At 45.0% G+C, this 16,921-nt stretch overlaps 2 protein-coding genes across 3 annotated transcripts in view; one reads left to right on the forward strand and one right to left on the reverse strand.

Moving 5' to 3' along the window:
- LOC132765345 (H-2 class I histocompatibility antigen, Q10 alpha chain-like) overlaps positions 1 to 3,407 on the forward strand; it is an 89,762-nt gene extending 86,355 nt beyond the window's left edge. For both annotated transcript variants that reach the window (XM_067465437.1, XM_067465439.1), the window contains exons 7-9: positions 305 to 337; positions 810 to 844; positions 1,783 to 3,407. In XM_067465437.1, the coding sequence (XP_067321538.1) occupies positions 305 to 337; positions 810 to 829 (53 nt within the window). In that variant the 3' untranslated portion in view covers positions 830 to 844; positions 1,783 to 3,407. The remainder of the gene's footprint in view (positions 1 to 304; positions 338 to 809; positions 845 to 1,782) is intronic.
- A 2,272-nt stretch (positions 3,408 to 5,679) lies between these two features.
- The window catches only part of LOC132769673 (uncharacterized), a 64,736-nt gene continuing 53,494 nt past the window's right edge, over positions 5,680 to 16,921 (reverse strand). The window contains exons 15-23 of the mRNA XM_067463262.1: positions 16,569 to 16,699; positions 16,073 to 16,278; positions 14,161 to 14,358; positions 12,658 to 12,786; positions 12,184 to 12,372; positions 11,540 to 11,713; positions 9,041 to 9,200; positions 7,995 to 8,131; positions 5,680 to 6,025 (exon numbers count right to left, since the gene is read on the reverse strand). Coding sequence (XP_067319363.1) covers positions 5,834 to 6,025; positions 7,995 to 8,131; positions 9,041 to 9,200; positions 11,540 to 11,713; positions 12,184 to 12,372; positions 12,658 to 12,786; positions 14,161 to 14,358; positions 16,073 to 16,278; positions 16,569 to 16,699 — 1,516 coding nt within the window. The 3' untranslated portion in view covers positions 5,680 to 5,833. The remainder of the gene's footprint in view (positions 6,026 to 7,994; positions 8,132 to 9,040; positions 9,201 to 11,539; positions 11,714 to 12,183; positions 12,373 to 12,657; positions 12,787 to 14,160; positions 14,359 to 16,072; positions 16,279 to 16,568; positions 16,700 to 16,921) is intronic.

The following is a 16,921-nucleotide window of genomic DNA, read 5'->3' on the forward strand; positions in this document are numbered from 1 at the left end:
GAAAGGATGTGGTTTTGAGGAGGGGGCAAGCTTGCTTTCTGCTGCTCTGGAGCAATGGATTCAAATTGCAGGAAGAGAGATTCCACCTAAACATTAGGAAGATCTTCCTGATGGTAAGAGTGGTTTGCGGTGGAATATACTGTCTCAGAGTCCAGTGGCACTCCCTTCTCTGCCAGGAGTGCTTTGATGGTGTGTTCCTCCATGGCAGCGGGTGGACTTTGTTTTCAGAAAAAAGAGACAAACAGTTAAGACAAACTTCTGACCAACCACTGACCTCTTCCCTATTTTTTTCTTACTTTTTCAGTTAGTGACCAAGGGTCCAACAGCTCTGGGACAGGTAAGTGAGAAGTAACTCCCATCTCCAAGGGTAGAAAGAACTGCAAGTGAAGAAGACAAAGTTTTCCCCTTTCAAGTCCATGGTTGTGTTTAATCCACACCTTTCCCCAGCCTTTTATCTCCCAGCTTTGTATAGGCTTCTAGGCAAGTGGAAGGAAAGCTCTCCATCTCCTTTTGGTATCTCCACCACCATCCTGTTGAGGGCAATGGCCCAGTCCTTGAGACCTGAAGGTGCAGCTGAGTTACAATCTGGCACCTCAGAGCCAAAGAGTCTTAGACTCTGGATTTACAACCATAGAGCAGACAGTGGAGGCACTTCTCATTGTAAATTTTTACCACCATCCACCAATGTTCATGAACCCTCTTGGGTTCAATCCCCAGAATACTGACTTGTTTGACTCTTTTGAATGCAACTCTCAGTCAACTCCTACTGAAGGAGAGGCTAAGCCACTTTTCCTCCTCTTTTCTTTCAGGGTCTGCTGTACCCATCTAGGAATTCCACGGCAAGGTAAATAAATGGCATTGGGAGGGAACAGGGTTAAACCTTCTGATAGGGAGTCTTACTTGGAGGCATATTTTCCCTCCCAACCTCATGCAGAAATTCACAGGGAATGGGTTCAGAAGGAAGAGATGGGTCTCATGGGAAAGTGTTTTCCTCCTTCCTCTCCATTTTGAATGAGCTGTTGAACTTGCTGATCGAAGGTCACAGGTTTGAATCTGGGGAGTGGCCTGAGCTACCACTGTTATCCCCAACTTCTGCCAACCTAGCAGTTTGAAAACATGCAAATATGAGTAGACAGCGCTCCATGCAGTCATGCCAGCCACATGACATTGGAGGTGTCTATGGACAGCGCCGTCTCTTCGGTTTAGAAATGGAGATGAGCACCAACCCCCAGGGTCAAACACGACTGGACTTAATGTCAGGGGAAAACCTTGACTGTCCCTTACTTGCTCAATGAGCAATTCTGGTGTCAGCTGCAGTTCTCTTGCCTGGCGGAAGCAGGGACACACAGCCGCAATAGGATTGACTAGAGCAGAGTCTCATACTTGCCCAGCTCAGCTCAAACTTTTTTCTGAGAAAGTAGCTTCCATCCTAAGCCATCTAGCTTTTTCTATGACTATTAGGTGGTGAGTTTGCAAATACATCTTCCAAGCTTCTAGTCCTGGAAGGCGGCTTTCCTTCATCACTTTGTACACAATTTGTATCTGGTCTCACACTTCATGATGGAAGCAGTCTCTGGGATCTCTGTAATGCACCTTCGCTTGTCACACTCAACTCTGGTGAAATGTTAATTTGGAAGAAGGGATGTTTATTTCTACTGAAATTCTCGAAGGACGTCTCCCAACTTTTTGTCACCAGCTCTTCAGTCCCCTCTTCCCCATTCCATCTTCTGGTTTCTGTCTCTTGTCCCAATTTAAAGGATTTCCTTGTTTTCCTCTCCCTAGTATGACCAGCAGATGTACTATAGAAGAGAAGAGAAGAGAAGAGGGGAAAGAGTACATCCATTTGAAGATTTCTTCACTGTCTTTCACTGATTTGTTGCCTGTTCAGATTTTCAGAATATTTCAAATTAGAGGGAGCAATCAAAAACACCTTGAGGCGATTTACTTTTTTGATGGGAATAGAGTGCTTTAGAATTAATTGGCAGTTAAAAGGATGAGTTTAGGCTTTGCATCTGATTTTTAAAATCCTCATTTATACTATGTTCAGATTAAATCGATGTGCTGCGCATAAGAGAAAAACAATAAGTATGGAGTCAATATGCTTTGCCTGCAATCCTGTTAGTAATTTATGCAATACAAGCACATGTGTTTTTTTGGGGAAGGGCATTAGGAGGCTATTCCCTGTCCCTTTGTGATGCACCCAAAACCTGTCCAGCTTTGAGGGACCACCGCTGCTCTTACTGGCAGAACAAGAAGGGAAGTCCAGAGTGGAAGAGGGTTCGAGGCCCCTTCCACACAGCTGAATAAAATCCCACATTACTGGTGTTGAACTGGAATATATGGCACTGTGAACTCAGATAACCCAGGTCTAAGCAGATATTTTCTGCCTCGATATTCTGGGTTATATGGCTGTGTGGAAGGGCCCTGAGCTGCAAGAGGAAGGGAAAGGCGCACTGCTTCAACTTGGAAAGCGCTCCCTTCCCCTGCTTCATCTTCTTCTGAATTGTTGGGCCAAAAAACATCCATACCTGCAGTTCTTCCTTTGCTTGACATCTGCAGGTTAAAGGGAAGAGGCAGAACTGGATGGGCAAGTCTCTTCACAAGTTAATATACAGCACATGCATCTTTATTGTAGTCAGCATCACCTGAAAGGAGGAATTATTTCCGTCAGGATCATAGAATCATAGAATCAAAGAGTTAGAAGAGACCTCATGGGCCATCCAGTCCAACCCCCTGCCAAGAAGCAGGAATATTGCATTCAAACTCCAAGTCGCTTCTGGTGTGAGAGAATTGGTCGTCTGCAAGGACGTTGCCCAGGGAAACCTGGATGTTTGTTTTCCATCCTTGTGGGAAGCTTCTCTCATGTCCCTGCATGGGGAGCTGGAGCTGACAGAGGGAGCTCAACCTGCTCTCCCCAGGTTTAAACCACTGACCTGTCAGTCATCAGTCCTGCCAGCACATTGTGCTACCGGGGGCTCCACTGTAGCCATGAAAGATCGAAAGTGACTCTTCGGGTTCTGAATTACCGGTCTTCCCCTGCCATCCCCAGCAATGGAGCATCGTGGAACAGACAATTTCCAGTCTCCACTGATTGCATCCTCACCTGGATATCCTTTTCTTCCGTTCAGAAGTGTTGTTATCCAAACACGTGATTGCATTACTTTCATTTCCAGCTCTTAACTGTTTTAGCTTTTGCAGAATCAAAACATGCTTTCAGCTTTTTGGGTGGGGAAGTGGATTTTCATATACACAAACAAGCACTGAATTTTTTTCGCAGCTAATTGTGCCCATAAAAATAAAAGCTAACACCTTTTAAAAAATTGTTATATCATAATGGTAGTGTGATCTAGTTTTTTAAAAGTCTGTAATAATTTTGTGGGCAAAAATAAAGAGCTTCATTCCCTTTTCTTCCTGCTGTGCATTGTTTTTATTTATTTATTTACTTTCTTTGTTTTCTATCCTGCCCTCTCTTCCTCATGAGGGACTCAGAGCGGCTATGAGGGACTCCATGTTTCTTCATGGTCTACCCATCTGCTTGGGTTTTATCACCATTGGCCTTATTTGCGGATGTTTTCAATCTGGAACAGTAGTGCAGAAAGTATAGTGACTAAGTTCAATTCTAATTTTGCAGTTAACCAGTCCTCACTTGATATGGGGAACAAGTGGACCCTGGCGAAAGTGGGCCTTGGTCCAAATGTGCCCTGGCACAAGTGGTCCCTGGTCAATGGGGCCCTGGTCCAAGTGGACCCTGGCAAAAGTGGGCCATGGTCCAAGTGGGCCCTGGTCAGTGGAGTCCTGGTCCAAGTGGGCCCTGGTCCACGTGTTCCCTGGTCAATGGGGTCCCTATTTCCAAGTGGGCCCTGGTGAAAGTGAACCCTGGTCCAAGTGGGCCCTGGTGAAATTGTGTCCTGGTCCAAGTGGGCCCTAGTCTAAGTGTTCCCTGGTCAATGGGGTCCCTGGTCTAAGTGTTCCCTGGTCTATGGGGTCCCTGGTCCAAGTGGGCCCTGGTCTAAGTGTTCCCTGGTCAATATAGTCCCTGGTCCAAGTGGGCCCTGGCAAAAGTGAGCCCTGGTCCAAGTGTGCCATGGTCAATGGGGTCCCTGGTCCAAGTGGGCCCTGGTCAATGGGGTCCCTGGTCCAAGTGGGCCCTGATCCAAATGTTCCCTGGTCAATGAGATCCCTGGTCCAAGTGGACTGTGGTCAATGAGGTCCCTGGTGAAAGTGAGCCCTGGGCAAATCTGGGTTTTCAGTAGTGGCAGTTATTTTGATGTCATCCTTTCTGCACTTCCATAGTGAAATCACTGTGGCCAAGCAGCACCCAAAAAAGGCTTCAGCACCAAGAGGACCTTGAAGTGGTATCCTTGAAGTGACTGGCTTGATCTTGAAGGAACTGGAGTGGCAATGACTGACAGGGAGATCTGGCGTGGGCTGGTCCATGAGGTCATGAATAGTCAGAAGCGACCAGATGAATAAACAACACCAAGAATACCATACACCGACTTGTGTATAAATGGTTTTTCTAGTTGGTTTTTGTCAGCATTTTTATTACTTACAAGCTTGGGGACCCAGCAGTGCACGGGTTATTTGAGAAAGTCATTGTGCGCCAAATTTGGTCTTGATCAGTCATTGGGTGAGGGTGGGAGTGGTCTCAGAAAGTGAGTGAAGATACTGCAAGCTCCATCATCCATAATCCGTCCTCCCCAAACCACACCAGAATGTTGAGTTCGACATGGGGGCTCTCAGTGCCAAGTTTAGTGTTTATTGATAATTGGATGAGTGTCGCTGTGGTTTCAGGAAGTGAGTGAAGGTACTGCAAGTCCCATCATCCATGGTCCATCCTCAAAACTGCACCAGGTTGCAGAATGGGTCATGCGGGCACTGTATGCCAAGTTTGCTTTTGTTCAGTCATTGGATGGGGGTCGTAGTGGTCTCGGGAAATGAGTAGAAGTACCTCAAGTCTCATCATCCATGGTCCATCCTCCTTGAAACTGCACCAGGATGTAGAATGGGTCATGGGGGCTCTGTGCTCCAAGTTTGGTCTTGATCAGTCATTAGATGAGGGTCACAGTGGTCTCAGAAAGTGAGTGAAGGTACTGCAAGTCCCATCATCCATAATCCATCCTCCCCCAAACCGCACCAGAATGCTGAGTTTGCCATTGGGGCTCTCTGTGCCAAGTTTGGTCTTGATCAGTCATGGGATGAGGGTCACAGTGGTCTCAGGAAGTGAGTGTAAGTACTGCAAGTGCCATCATTCATGGTCTCCCCCCCCCCCCGCCAAATTGCACCACAGTGTAGAGTGGGTCATGGGGGCTCTTTATCGGTCTTTGTTGCGGGCCACAGTGGTCTATGGGAACTGAAGGGTTTGAAAGTACTACAAATCCCATCGCTCATTGTACATCCTCCCCCAAACCTCACCAGGACATAAAGGGGGTCATTGAGGTTATATGTGCCAAGTTTGGTCCAGGTCTGTCACCCATGCTGGTTATAGTGGCCTGTTAAAGTGGCAGCCAATCAGAAAGCTGCCACATACACCGCCGCATACATACAAACATACATACATACATACAAACATTTACTTTTATTATATATACAGATACATGGTAAGGACATAAATCAGTCAAACCCATTAAAATCCTCCTTGAAATCCCCTCCAAACATAAAAAGAGCTGTCTTGATATCTGACATCTACATAATGTCTCCTGATTCCTGTAGAGTCCACTTTCTTCTTTTGGCAGACCCTATTCAGTACCCATTGTCCTATCAAACACATCCTTGACATCCAGAAAAGGGTGTAGAATTATTTGACCACAAAGTGTCCTCCTCTACTCCAATGTCACTCTGTGGAGCTCCTCTGGACCAGCCTGAAGTAGGGCCCCTTCTGGCCCAACAGTTCAGAGTGTGTCCCTTCCTCAACAACCTGCCCGCCTTCCAGCACCACAATTTTGTGTGCGTTCTCCACCGTCTGCATCCGATGAGCGATCACCAGCACTGCCCGGGCCTGGCGGCTTAGTACCGACTGCTGGATCTATAGGGAAGAAATGTCTTGGTCAGCATTGCAGTCTCTCTTCCTTAGCCACACAAAGATCCTCCTCCACCACAGATAGAAGAGTCACCAGACTACTCAGTGTTCATTCACAACACACAATGTCTTCAGCATTGTATAGACTTGTGACAGCCTTGTAAGGAAGGTGATATTTGTGGGATGTTGTATATAACCCACAAGAAAAGTCCATATGGTTTTTGTGGCCTTCAACCATCTCAGCATCCTTGAATCTGGATCCATCCCATCCCAAGCTTCTAGGGACCCATTCACCCTACACCAGTGGTTCTCAACCTGGGATCCCCAGATATTTTTGGCCTTCAACTCCCAGAAATCCTAACAGCTGGCTGGAATTTCTGGGAGTTGTAGGCCAAAAACATCTGGGGACCCCAGGTTGAGAACCACTGCCCTACACAGTTAGATTGCTGTGATCCTACTTTAAGAAAATTTGAGTAATCCTGGAATTAACAATGTCAGATTAAGTATTCTATATTTGAAACACTTGAAATCAGAAATATTTTGGGTTTTGGGATTTGTTTGATGTTTATTTTCTTTTGGACAACCTGTATTTGCATGTATCTACATACTGAGATATGTATGGTTGAAGGCTTTCATGGCTGGAATCACTGGGTTGTTGTGTGATTTCCAGGCTGTCTGGCCATGTTCCAGAAGCATTCTCTCCTGACGTTTCACCCACGTACAGCCCGGAAAACTCATGTAATTGCTAGTTTATGCAACATGTAAGGACCATGAAAGCCCTCTGCGTCTTCATCCATCTGAACATGAGGAAGAACTTCCTGACTGTGAGAGCTGTTCAGCAGTGGAACTCTCTGCCCTGGAGTATGGTAGAGGCTCCTTCTTTGGAAGCTTTTAAACAGAGGCTGGATGGCCATCTGTCAGGGGTGCTTTGAATGCAATTTGCCTGCTTCTTGGCAGAATGGGGTTGGACTGGATGGCCCACGAGGTCTCTTCCAACTGTATGATTCTATGATTCACTTACTGAGAAGCAGCTGCTGTGATCGGCCAGGGTCCATTCTCCTATTGCTTGGGAAGTAGCCGATTGATGGTCCCATCATACCTAACATAAGTGATCTCTGGATGAAGGGGAACTGCAAGTAGCTGAGAATGTTCACAGAAGGAAGTGGAAACAACATGAGCTGCTTTCCAAGTGATAAGAGAATGGACCTTCATCAACTGCAGCAGCTGCTTCCTGGGGAAGTGGGTGAGATGGTTGGGTCAGGAGTCACAGTGTAGCTATGATGGCTACTTATATGTAAGTCTACAACAGGACTCCAGATGCTATTGTCATCTTCATCATAATTATTATATATCTCCCTTTTGCTAACATGGGGCTCAACATAGCTTACAACGTAGTTAAGATCGAATTTCATTACCTTGATTACCCTCAGCTTTTCATGAAAACCGCAGCTCAAGGGAATTTACAAATGAAAATGAATTTTAAAATATAATTTTAAAAATGAGTTAAATTGTTAAGTGCAGTTGTCACTTAGTGTCTGCTGAAGTTTAGATTAAGGACACCCCATTGACATCAAAATCCGTGGATACTCAAGTTCCATTCTATGCAATAGGGCTGTAAATCAGTATTGCTTACAAAAGTGGAAAATTAAGATTTATCTTTTGTATCTGTCTATCTGTCTGTCTGTCTATCTATCTATCTATCTATCTATCTATCTATCTATCTATCATCTATCTATCTCAAGCTGTAGCTGGTTGACTCCAGGGATCTATCTATCTATCTATCTATCTATCTATCTATCTATCTATCTATCTATTTATCTATCTCAAGCTGTAGGTGGTTGACTCCAGGGATGTAAAATTTGTGGATGTGGAGAACTGACTATATTTGGGGAACCCAGACTAATGCTTTCTGTATGGCTAAGACATGGTCAACCTGTGGCTAATGTCCTCCCACTCTACTCCACTGCATACTCACCGCAGCTTCACTCTCCACATCCAGGGCACTTGTGGCTTCGTCCAGCACCAAGACCTTTGGCTTCCGGATCAGAGCCCGGGCAATGGCCAGGCGCTGCTTCTGCCCTGCGGACAACTGGCCTCCCTTCTCTCCAACATCTGGAAGGAAGGAGAGAAAAGAGGAAAGGGGAAGGAGGTCAAGTCTGCCCACAGAAGAGTCTTCACAAGAAAGGAAGGTGATGATGGAGCTAACCTTGGATTCCTGGGTTCTCTGTTTAGGAAAGGAATTGAAGAGAGGAGGCAATAGGGAAGATTGGAAGAAGACACCTAATGGCAACCCCAAGGGAAATCTATCATGGAGTTTACTTGGCAAGATTTATTCAGAAGAGGTTTACCTCTTCCTTCCTCCAAGGCTGAGAGTGAGACTTGCCCAGTAGGTATCCATGACTGAGAAAAGATTTGAACACTGATCTCCAGAGTCATCATCCAGAACTCAAACTCCTACACGATGCTCTCTATTATGAATGGAGAGTGAAAGGTAAAGGAAGGTGTGTCAAACCAATGCTGACTGGGACCACCTTCCATCTGGAAACCAATGTCCTCACTGTGGAAGAACATGCCGATCAAGAATAGGTCTCTACAGTCACTACGAACCCACTGCCAAGACCCTACACTTGGAAGGCAATCATACTTGGCCATGAGGGATCGCCTAAGTAAGTAAGAAAGGAAGTATTGCCTTTATTTCTGCCCGAACTACTTCTTCTGCACAGGTATGATCATTTACACTTGCATACCACTCCTAAATAAGAGGTTCTATTTTCTACTTTGATTTTTGAGGTTTCTTAGTTGTAAATAGGTCTCCATATGTCTCCCTTAAGAGAAGCCGTCTCTGCCACAGGCTAATTGTATACTTTCTAATTTCTCCTCGATCCCTCACTATCCCAGAGGGTTTCAATAGTTGGTATAAACTCACAGTGTATGGCTCAGGGCTGGCTGTGGGGCTAGGGACAAGGATGGTTGGATTTTCTGAGGAGCTTTTCACAATAAGAAGTAACAAATAACACAGACCTGCACTGAAACCTCCTTCCAGCTCACGGATAAATCCCAAGGCATTGGCTTCTTCAGCTGCAGCAGTCACTTCCTCCAGGCTGCAGTCCTCCACCCCATAGGCAATATTGTCCCGAATGGATCCAGAGAAGAGGGTGGGCTCTTGACCCACAAGTGCCACCTGCAGACAGGAAGCAACCATGGAATGGAATAATGCTTTGTTCGACCTATGGGGGAAAATCCTCTGTGGAGAAAAGCTGTGGTGGCAGGGGTGGACTGTACCCATTCCACATATTTCTAGCCATCTTTGTGACATTCTGTGGGCCTAACTAGTTGTATGCTTGTTTTTTGGCTTTCATATGGCCTTAACAGAAAACCAAAAATGCCAAAGCCAAAAAAGCCAAAATGGCAGCCAGAAAAAGTTAAATAGCTTCTGTGTATGTCTGTATATGTTGTATGTTAAAATTGGCATTGAATGTTCGCCATATATGTTGAGGCTCAGTGTCTCGGCAGTGAATCTACGACCAGTTGCAGGAGAAGGAGGAGTGATGCTGAGTCAGAGCTGGATCAGTGTCAGCTGAAGCGCATTCGTGAAATCATTTTGGCCCCGAGCGATACGGAGGACTTTGCAGGGTTCGGCCCTGAGGAGCTAGTAGAGTCAGATTACCAGGGAGTAAAGCATGTTGCCAGTGAGTCTGACAGTGATGAAGACACCCTAAGTAAAAGACTTAAAGATACAGCTGACAATTCCAGTTCAGGTGAAGTGGAAGCCAGCGAGGGAGAAATGGAGGAGGAACTGGATTGGACTCTTGTTAAGAACATTAGGGACATATGCACCCAAGCTACATCCAGTGATGAGTTCGAGGTGTTCCAAGATACATGGGAGGCAGGTTCATCTTGGCAGGATCAGGAATTGGATCAACGATGGCAGCGTTGGCGTGGTAATGAGCCAGCAGCTGAGGGAAATGATTCAGATGCTAGTGATGAAGGCCAATCAAGTGATAGTGACTGCCAATAAATCGGGAGCGCTGGGATGTGTAACTTTGCAGAAGACAAAGTGTTGTTTGTGTGCTTTGTGCTGCCTAACCTCTGTTTGGGTCCCTGGTATCCAGCTATCCTGCCTCGTGTGTCTTGACTTCGGAACCGTTCTACGTGAGTGACTTCATCCTGCCCCTGACCTTGGAATCGGCTTTGGACTACGCAACCGTTTACTGGACTTTGTTATTGCTCTGAACTCTGCTTGATTAAGAAGCTGTTTTGATTTTGTGTTTGCCACACGCTCATGTTAACTCCTGCTTTCCTTTTTGCTGAGCTCGATTCCTGGAAGATCCGGCTTATTTCCATTTTTTGTTTACTTGCCTGAAGGCTCTTTTGTTTTCGTAATTAGCACTGCTGTTAAGTGCTCTTACTGATAGAGACTCATTAAAGACTTCTGTTAACCCTTTAATTGCTGTGTGAGACAATCTCTGGTACCTGAGTCACAACATATATGTGTACACTGTAATCCACCCTGAGTCCCCTGCGGGGTGAGAAGGGCGGAATATAAAAGCTGTAAATAAATAAATTAACACCTTGAGCTGAATTTCCGAGGCTGGGGATGATATAAATTGATTATATTACTTATTAATAAAGGAAGTCTGTATCTGACAGGCCAAGGACTGGACCAGTCTCAGAAAACAGAATTGATTGGAAAGTGGAATCTGGGTTTTTTTAAAAACACAAATGCAAAACTAAATACTAGATGGTACCAAGTCAATTGAAAGTGGGAGACTGCCAAAAAAGAATTAGCAGTGGTTGAAAGAGCAGAACAGGCGGGGAATGTTGTAAATAGCAACCTTCTCAAGCCTCCACTAGTTATTTGTTATATATAATTCAGATTGCTTACTGTATTGTATATATGTGTATTGGTCTGCAATTTTACCTAACCTATATCAACAGAAAGACTAAGGGGAGTGACTTTTCTTTCAACAGCTTATATTAACTGTTTGGCCAAGCTTTTCATTCCTTTTCTCCATCAGTGGTCACCTCGATCCACCCAGGAAAATCTCCTATTCATATCGGGCCCTAGGGAGGTACACCTGAAAGCTACAAGGTGTAGAGCTTTTTCGACCTATGCTCCAATTCTGTGGAACTCATTGCCTCCATATATTAGAGCAATGTCGGAGTTGCGACCTTTTGTAAAGGCGCTCAAGACTTGGCTGTTTGGTTGTGCATTTAAGTAATCAGATCTAATTTGCCAAATAGTCACTGCTGAATATTTTTATGTTTAATGTATCTATCACACAGTCACATTTCACTATATGATACCCAACTTTCTCCTAGCACTAAATAAACCAAATCTTCCGGATAAGGATGGAAAACTGCAAGAAAAATGCTTCCTACCCTTCTTCAGCAGTCACAGCCAAGGGGTTTCATGTGCCTCAAGAATCACACTTTCCCCACTTGGATTTAAGATGAGGAATAGACCAAGAGGGGTGCAGTACAAGTTGTTATGTCATGCCACACCCTGTGGCCCCTCACCTGTCGGTGTAGATATTTGTGTTCATACTCCTGGATTGGGACATCATCCAACAGGATTTCCCCCGACTGGGGCTCAAAGAACCGTTCCAGGAGGGCCACGCAGGTGCTCTTCCCGCTACCATTCAGCCCCACCAGTGCGGTCACCTCCCCGGGACAGAGCTCAAAGGAGACATTCTGCAGAGAAAAGATGATGGAAAATTGTGAAGGTAAAGTGGGAAGAGGCAGAGAAAAGTGCATGTTATACTGCCTGGAATTACGAGGGTTGAATGAAAAGTAATGCCTCCACCTTTGTTACTTGGGTTTGGATGGGAATATTTCAATAAATCAAACGCAGAAATAATCCTTCGAATGTGCTCTTTAACTACCACTATTCACTTTTCCACATAATCACCAGACAATTGGATACATTTCTGCCAACAATGAACAAGTTTTCTGAAGCCGTCATGGAAGAAGTCGACACTGTTTCCGCAACCAGCGTCTCACAGTTCTCTCAATGTCTTCATCAGAAGCATAATGATGTCCCCGCAGATCTTCTTTCATTATCAGGAACAGAAGGAAGTCAGATGGTGCTGAATGGAGGATGCCATACGCTCAATTCTAAGGTGAGAGCAGACCAAACCCTCTGCAAAGATATATAGCAGTACCTTTAAAACTTGGACATCAGGGCGAGAGGGATAGGCAAAAGAAATGTTCTTGAACGAGATGTGCCCTCGGAGGACCTCTGGAGCCAACGTTCCCTCTGTATGAACTGACGGCTCCCGGCGAAGGTATTCAAACACCTTTTTAGCAGCCCCCACATTGCTAAGGGCATCCCCATATATATACATCAGGGTCTAAAAAAGGAGGAAGAAAAAACAGGGCTAAACTAAGGAGACAGCACGATGATCTATCTTCTAAACCAATACCCCCGTCCACCACCAATCCACCTTAAAAGCCAGGGAACCACACCAAGCAAAGGTGTTCAACAACACTTCCAACAAAGGTAATGATGAATGATGTTGTATTCAGCCCTTCCTTGCCATGAGGAGGGTAGAAAGGTGTGATACAAAAATGGGGCCAAGCCAATTAAAGATTGGGAAAACATAGAAACCCAAATGGATGGATCCATCTGTCCATACCTGCACATATCCCCCCACTTCCATCTGGTAGAGGATGAAGGAAACCAGGTTCCCTTTGCTTACAAGGCCAGCAAGGATCTGTTGGTATCCAAAGTAAAGGAGTAACAGCTTCAGGCCCAGACCAAGTAACTAATGGAGAGAGAGCGGGAGAGAGAAATGGCATTGATTAATGAGATTTCAGTCTCTGCTAACCAGAGCCTGGAAACATTACTGCTTTGGAAAAGAGTGATCTCTTCTAAGAACTACCTGTCCGAACGTATCTCCTGCTATGAACCATCACGAAGTTTAAGATCTTCTGGAGAAGCCCTGCTCTCGGTTCCACTGGCGTCACAAATGCCACTGGTGGGGACGAGGGACAGGGCCTTCTCAGCAGTGGCCCCCCGTTTGTGGAATTTCCTCCCCAGGGACATCAGATTGGCCACCTCCCTCCGGTCCTTTAGAAGGAAACTCACGACTTGGTTGTGGGACCAAGCGTTTGATCATTGAACAGCAGCAAATGAGATGAAGATATAAACAACTTGAAGTGACAATGAACTGTCCCGGACTTTGGTTTTTAATTGATGTGTTTTAATAATTGTTTATCTAATGTTTGTTTTAATGAAGTTCTTGAATGTTTTTATATAATTGTGATGGTACTGAATGGTGCTTGTTGTGAGACGGGGTACAAGTGTATGAAATAAATACATAAATAAATATCCTGCCTACAGGGGATCTTCAAAAAGTTTCCGCATTTTTATATTGTGTTGGAAATAACCAATTGTCATGTGCCTAGTCTGTCTGGCAAGCTGGCTGACCTTGCAGTTTAGTATAAGAGTTGTCCCACTGTAGTGAAGATGGCTGTGAAACTTACAAAGTGCACCAAAAAGGAACGCCATTATGTCATACGCTTTTTGTGGGCAGAAGGTGTGCTGGGACAAAAGATAGTTTACAATACAAGCTAAATCAAAACATAACAACAACAATGTATTGTCAACAACAATGTAATGAATCACTGGGTTGCTGTAAGTTTTTCGGGATGTATGGCCATGTTCCAGAAGCCTTCTCTCCTGATGTTTCACCTGCATCTATGGCAGGCATCCTCAGAAGTTATGAGGTCAGACCTCACAACCTCTGAGGATGCCTGCCATAGATGCAGGCAAAACATCAGGAGAGAATGCTTCTGGAATATGGCCATACAGCCTGAAATTTTTCAGCAACCTAATAACAATAATAATCATAGAATCATAGAATCAAAGAGTTGGAAGAGACCTCATGGGCCATCCAGTCCAACCCCCTTCTGCCAAGAAGCAGAATATTGCATTCGGAATGCAAAAGGCTGAAAAATATAAAACAAACAATCCAATTAAAACACGGGTATAATTTAAAATTAATTGAAGGCATATAAAATATTATTTTTTGAAAAGCCTGTAAAATTAAAGAAATGAAACTTAGAGAACTCTATCCTCATACACACACACAGAAACACATACACACACTCTTCTGGATAGGACCCCAAAAACTGACCCGTCGTATGAGTAAATAGATGGCTTTCTCCAGATCTCTCTGGTTCTTGAGCCGATGGGTTTCCTTTAATGCTGCATCATAGCGCTGTGATTCTTCCTCCTCGGTGGCAAAGCTGCGCACTGTCTCGATGGAAGAGACTGTCTCACGGACCACTTCTCCGGAGCGTGCAATGGAGTCCTGGATCTCCAGCAACAAGGCCTGCACAAGCAGGGAAAAGGCAAAAGAGTGATTCAGCTTCGACCAACCCTCTCCTGGACTATTGTGTGCCATTTGCAGCACCAGAGTTCAAAAAGAGTATTGTTAAGCTGGTACAGAGGAAGATGGTCAAGTTGAACAAAGGTCTGGAAAGCAAGGCTTAACAAAAATGGTTGAGGGACCTGGGCACATTAGGCTTGGAAAAGAGAGAACCAGGACCTTTTCACATTGGGATACATTCCATTTTTGACACTCTTTGAATATGATTTTGAATGGGTACTTGTAAAGGAGGGTAAAACTACTGCCACCAAATGTGTGAGGAAAGCCGGGCAATGATCAATATCAGCTTAAGAGTTGGTTTATAAAGGGACTATTAGTTACAGAAGTATTTATTTATTTGATAGCATAGCATTTACTGTCCCTGGTTTGGTTTTCCTACTTATGCAGGCTGTTCGACTTAGGAGAAACTGTATCAGGCAAGGCTTGAGGAGAACAGTAACAATTTTATTGGAACAAGCAAGGTATAACAGATTCGATTGTTTCTTCACAAGAGGCACGAATCTTGATAGGTTACATTAGTAAGGGTTCATGAGTAACCTCAGGCACAGACTTCGAGAGGTTTCTATAAGCAGATGTGTCTCTCCTGGACAACTGTCCTAATAAAACAAATAAGCTAAAAGGCTTATTTAACAGAACTGGCTCCCAGCCAAACCTTGATTCTTAACCCAGAATCAATAACCCCCTGTAGCTTTATCACTACCGGGTCCTTTCCTGTAACCCCTTTGATCACAAATTAATTCCCTGAATCTCCACCCAGAGATTCAGTCTTCCCTGTAACACTAACGGTCACAGACTAGTTCCCGGTTTCTCCCACTAGAGAAATCAGTCCTTCCCTGTAGCTCACCGGCATACAGACTGCCACTTTCAAAAAGCTGCGCCGTGAAGTGACAGTTGGCTCTGCCCCCGTTGCTATGGCAACTCAGCTCAAGCCACCAGCCATCATCTCTAACAAAATATAATCCTACATACTTACCATTTATTAACTACTGTTTAAACAACACATAACCATAAGAATAAAAGTTACACATCGTCACAGTACTATTATATGACATTTGTCACATTCCAACCATAATCCAATGGGGGCGGTCATGTCACCCACAGCAGGCTGAACATGCATAACTTGTGATGGTGATTTCAAAAGGAGGACACACATCTGTATGGAAGCACACACACATCTTGGCCATGAACCGGGACTGTGGGGCAACTGGCTGGGAGTCAGTTACATTAAGATCACTACTGACTGAAAGGTCATGAGTTCGAAGCCAGCCCAGGTCGGAGCAAGCTTCCAACCAATTTGTGTAGCTTGCTGTCGACCTTTGCAGCCCAAAAGACAGTTGCATCTATCAAGTAGGAAATTTAGGTACTGCTTATGCGGGGAGGCAAATTTAGCTAATTTACAAGACCATAAAAATCTCCAGCAAGTATGCAAAGAATGAGGAAGTACTTCATCAGTGTCACAAATGGACGGTGAAGCGACAGCTCCCCTGGTGGCCAGAATACCCTTTAGAAAAGCTGGAATGTTAAATTGCCTCTGTGTCTGTATATGTTGTATGTCTATGGCATTGAATGTTTGCCATATATATATACATTGTAATCCACCCTGAGTCCCCTGCAGGGTGAGAAGGGCGGAATATAAATACTGTAAATAAATAAATACCTGGTGACGTCTGTCATAGAACTTCTGTGTCGCCAGCATAATTGGTGTCTCGATGAGCGACAGCAGGGTCAGGCGACAGGAGACACTGAGCATGAACCCGTAGAGCCCGACTACCTTGATCAGGCTGCGCAGCAAGATGTTGGCATTGAGGGGCACTGAGTAGCTCATCATGGTTGTGTCCTTGGAGAGGCGGGAGGTCAAGTCCCCTGGAGAAAAAAAACAAGGCAGTATTGGCAAGATGGGAATACAATGGGGAAGCGGGACTTTCTGGCAGCAAGCACATTGCCATTTGGGACTGTTGAACTGGGAAGAGCAGTGTTTTTGAGATGACAACCAAAGGGTCCATCTGCTACTCCCCTTCATTCTCTGCCTACTGGTCTGGGGCTCCCAAAAACACAGTACAAGAACTGCCCTAAACCTCCAAACAGAGACATTTAAGGCAATCCAGAAAAGCCACAACTGGGAGGAAGTGTCTCTCAATTCTGAGTCTTCCCACCTGTTTTCACCTCCTGGAAGAAAGCCACATCCTGCCTCATCAAGGAAGAGAAGAGGAGTCGGCGCACCCGGACAACCATCCGAGAGATAGTGAACGTGAACAGTCCCCCACGGCAGCCGGCAGACAGAGAACTAGAATGGAAGCATCAGAGACGCAGAGAGAAAGAGAAGTCAGATCTACAGCAAAGTAATAGTGAGAGAGGTGGCTGTTTTCAGCCCTCAAGTAATGTGGATCGGAAGAGTGTTCAACTTGAGCATGCTCTACACCACAACACCTTCATCAACACAGCTTAACCAGTTCATGTTATTTTGTGGACTTTGTGCATGGAAATATCTTGGATCTCCTTCCATAAT

This window comes from Anolis sagrei, chromosome 2, assembly GCF_037176765.1.
Source record: "Anolis sagrei isolate rAnoSag1 chromosome 2, rAnoSag1.mat, whole genome shotgun sequence".
Classification (NCBI taxonomy): Eukaryota; Metazoa; Chordata; class Lepidosauria; order Squamata; family Dactyloidae; genus Anolis; species Anolis sagrei.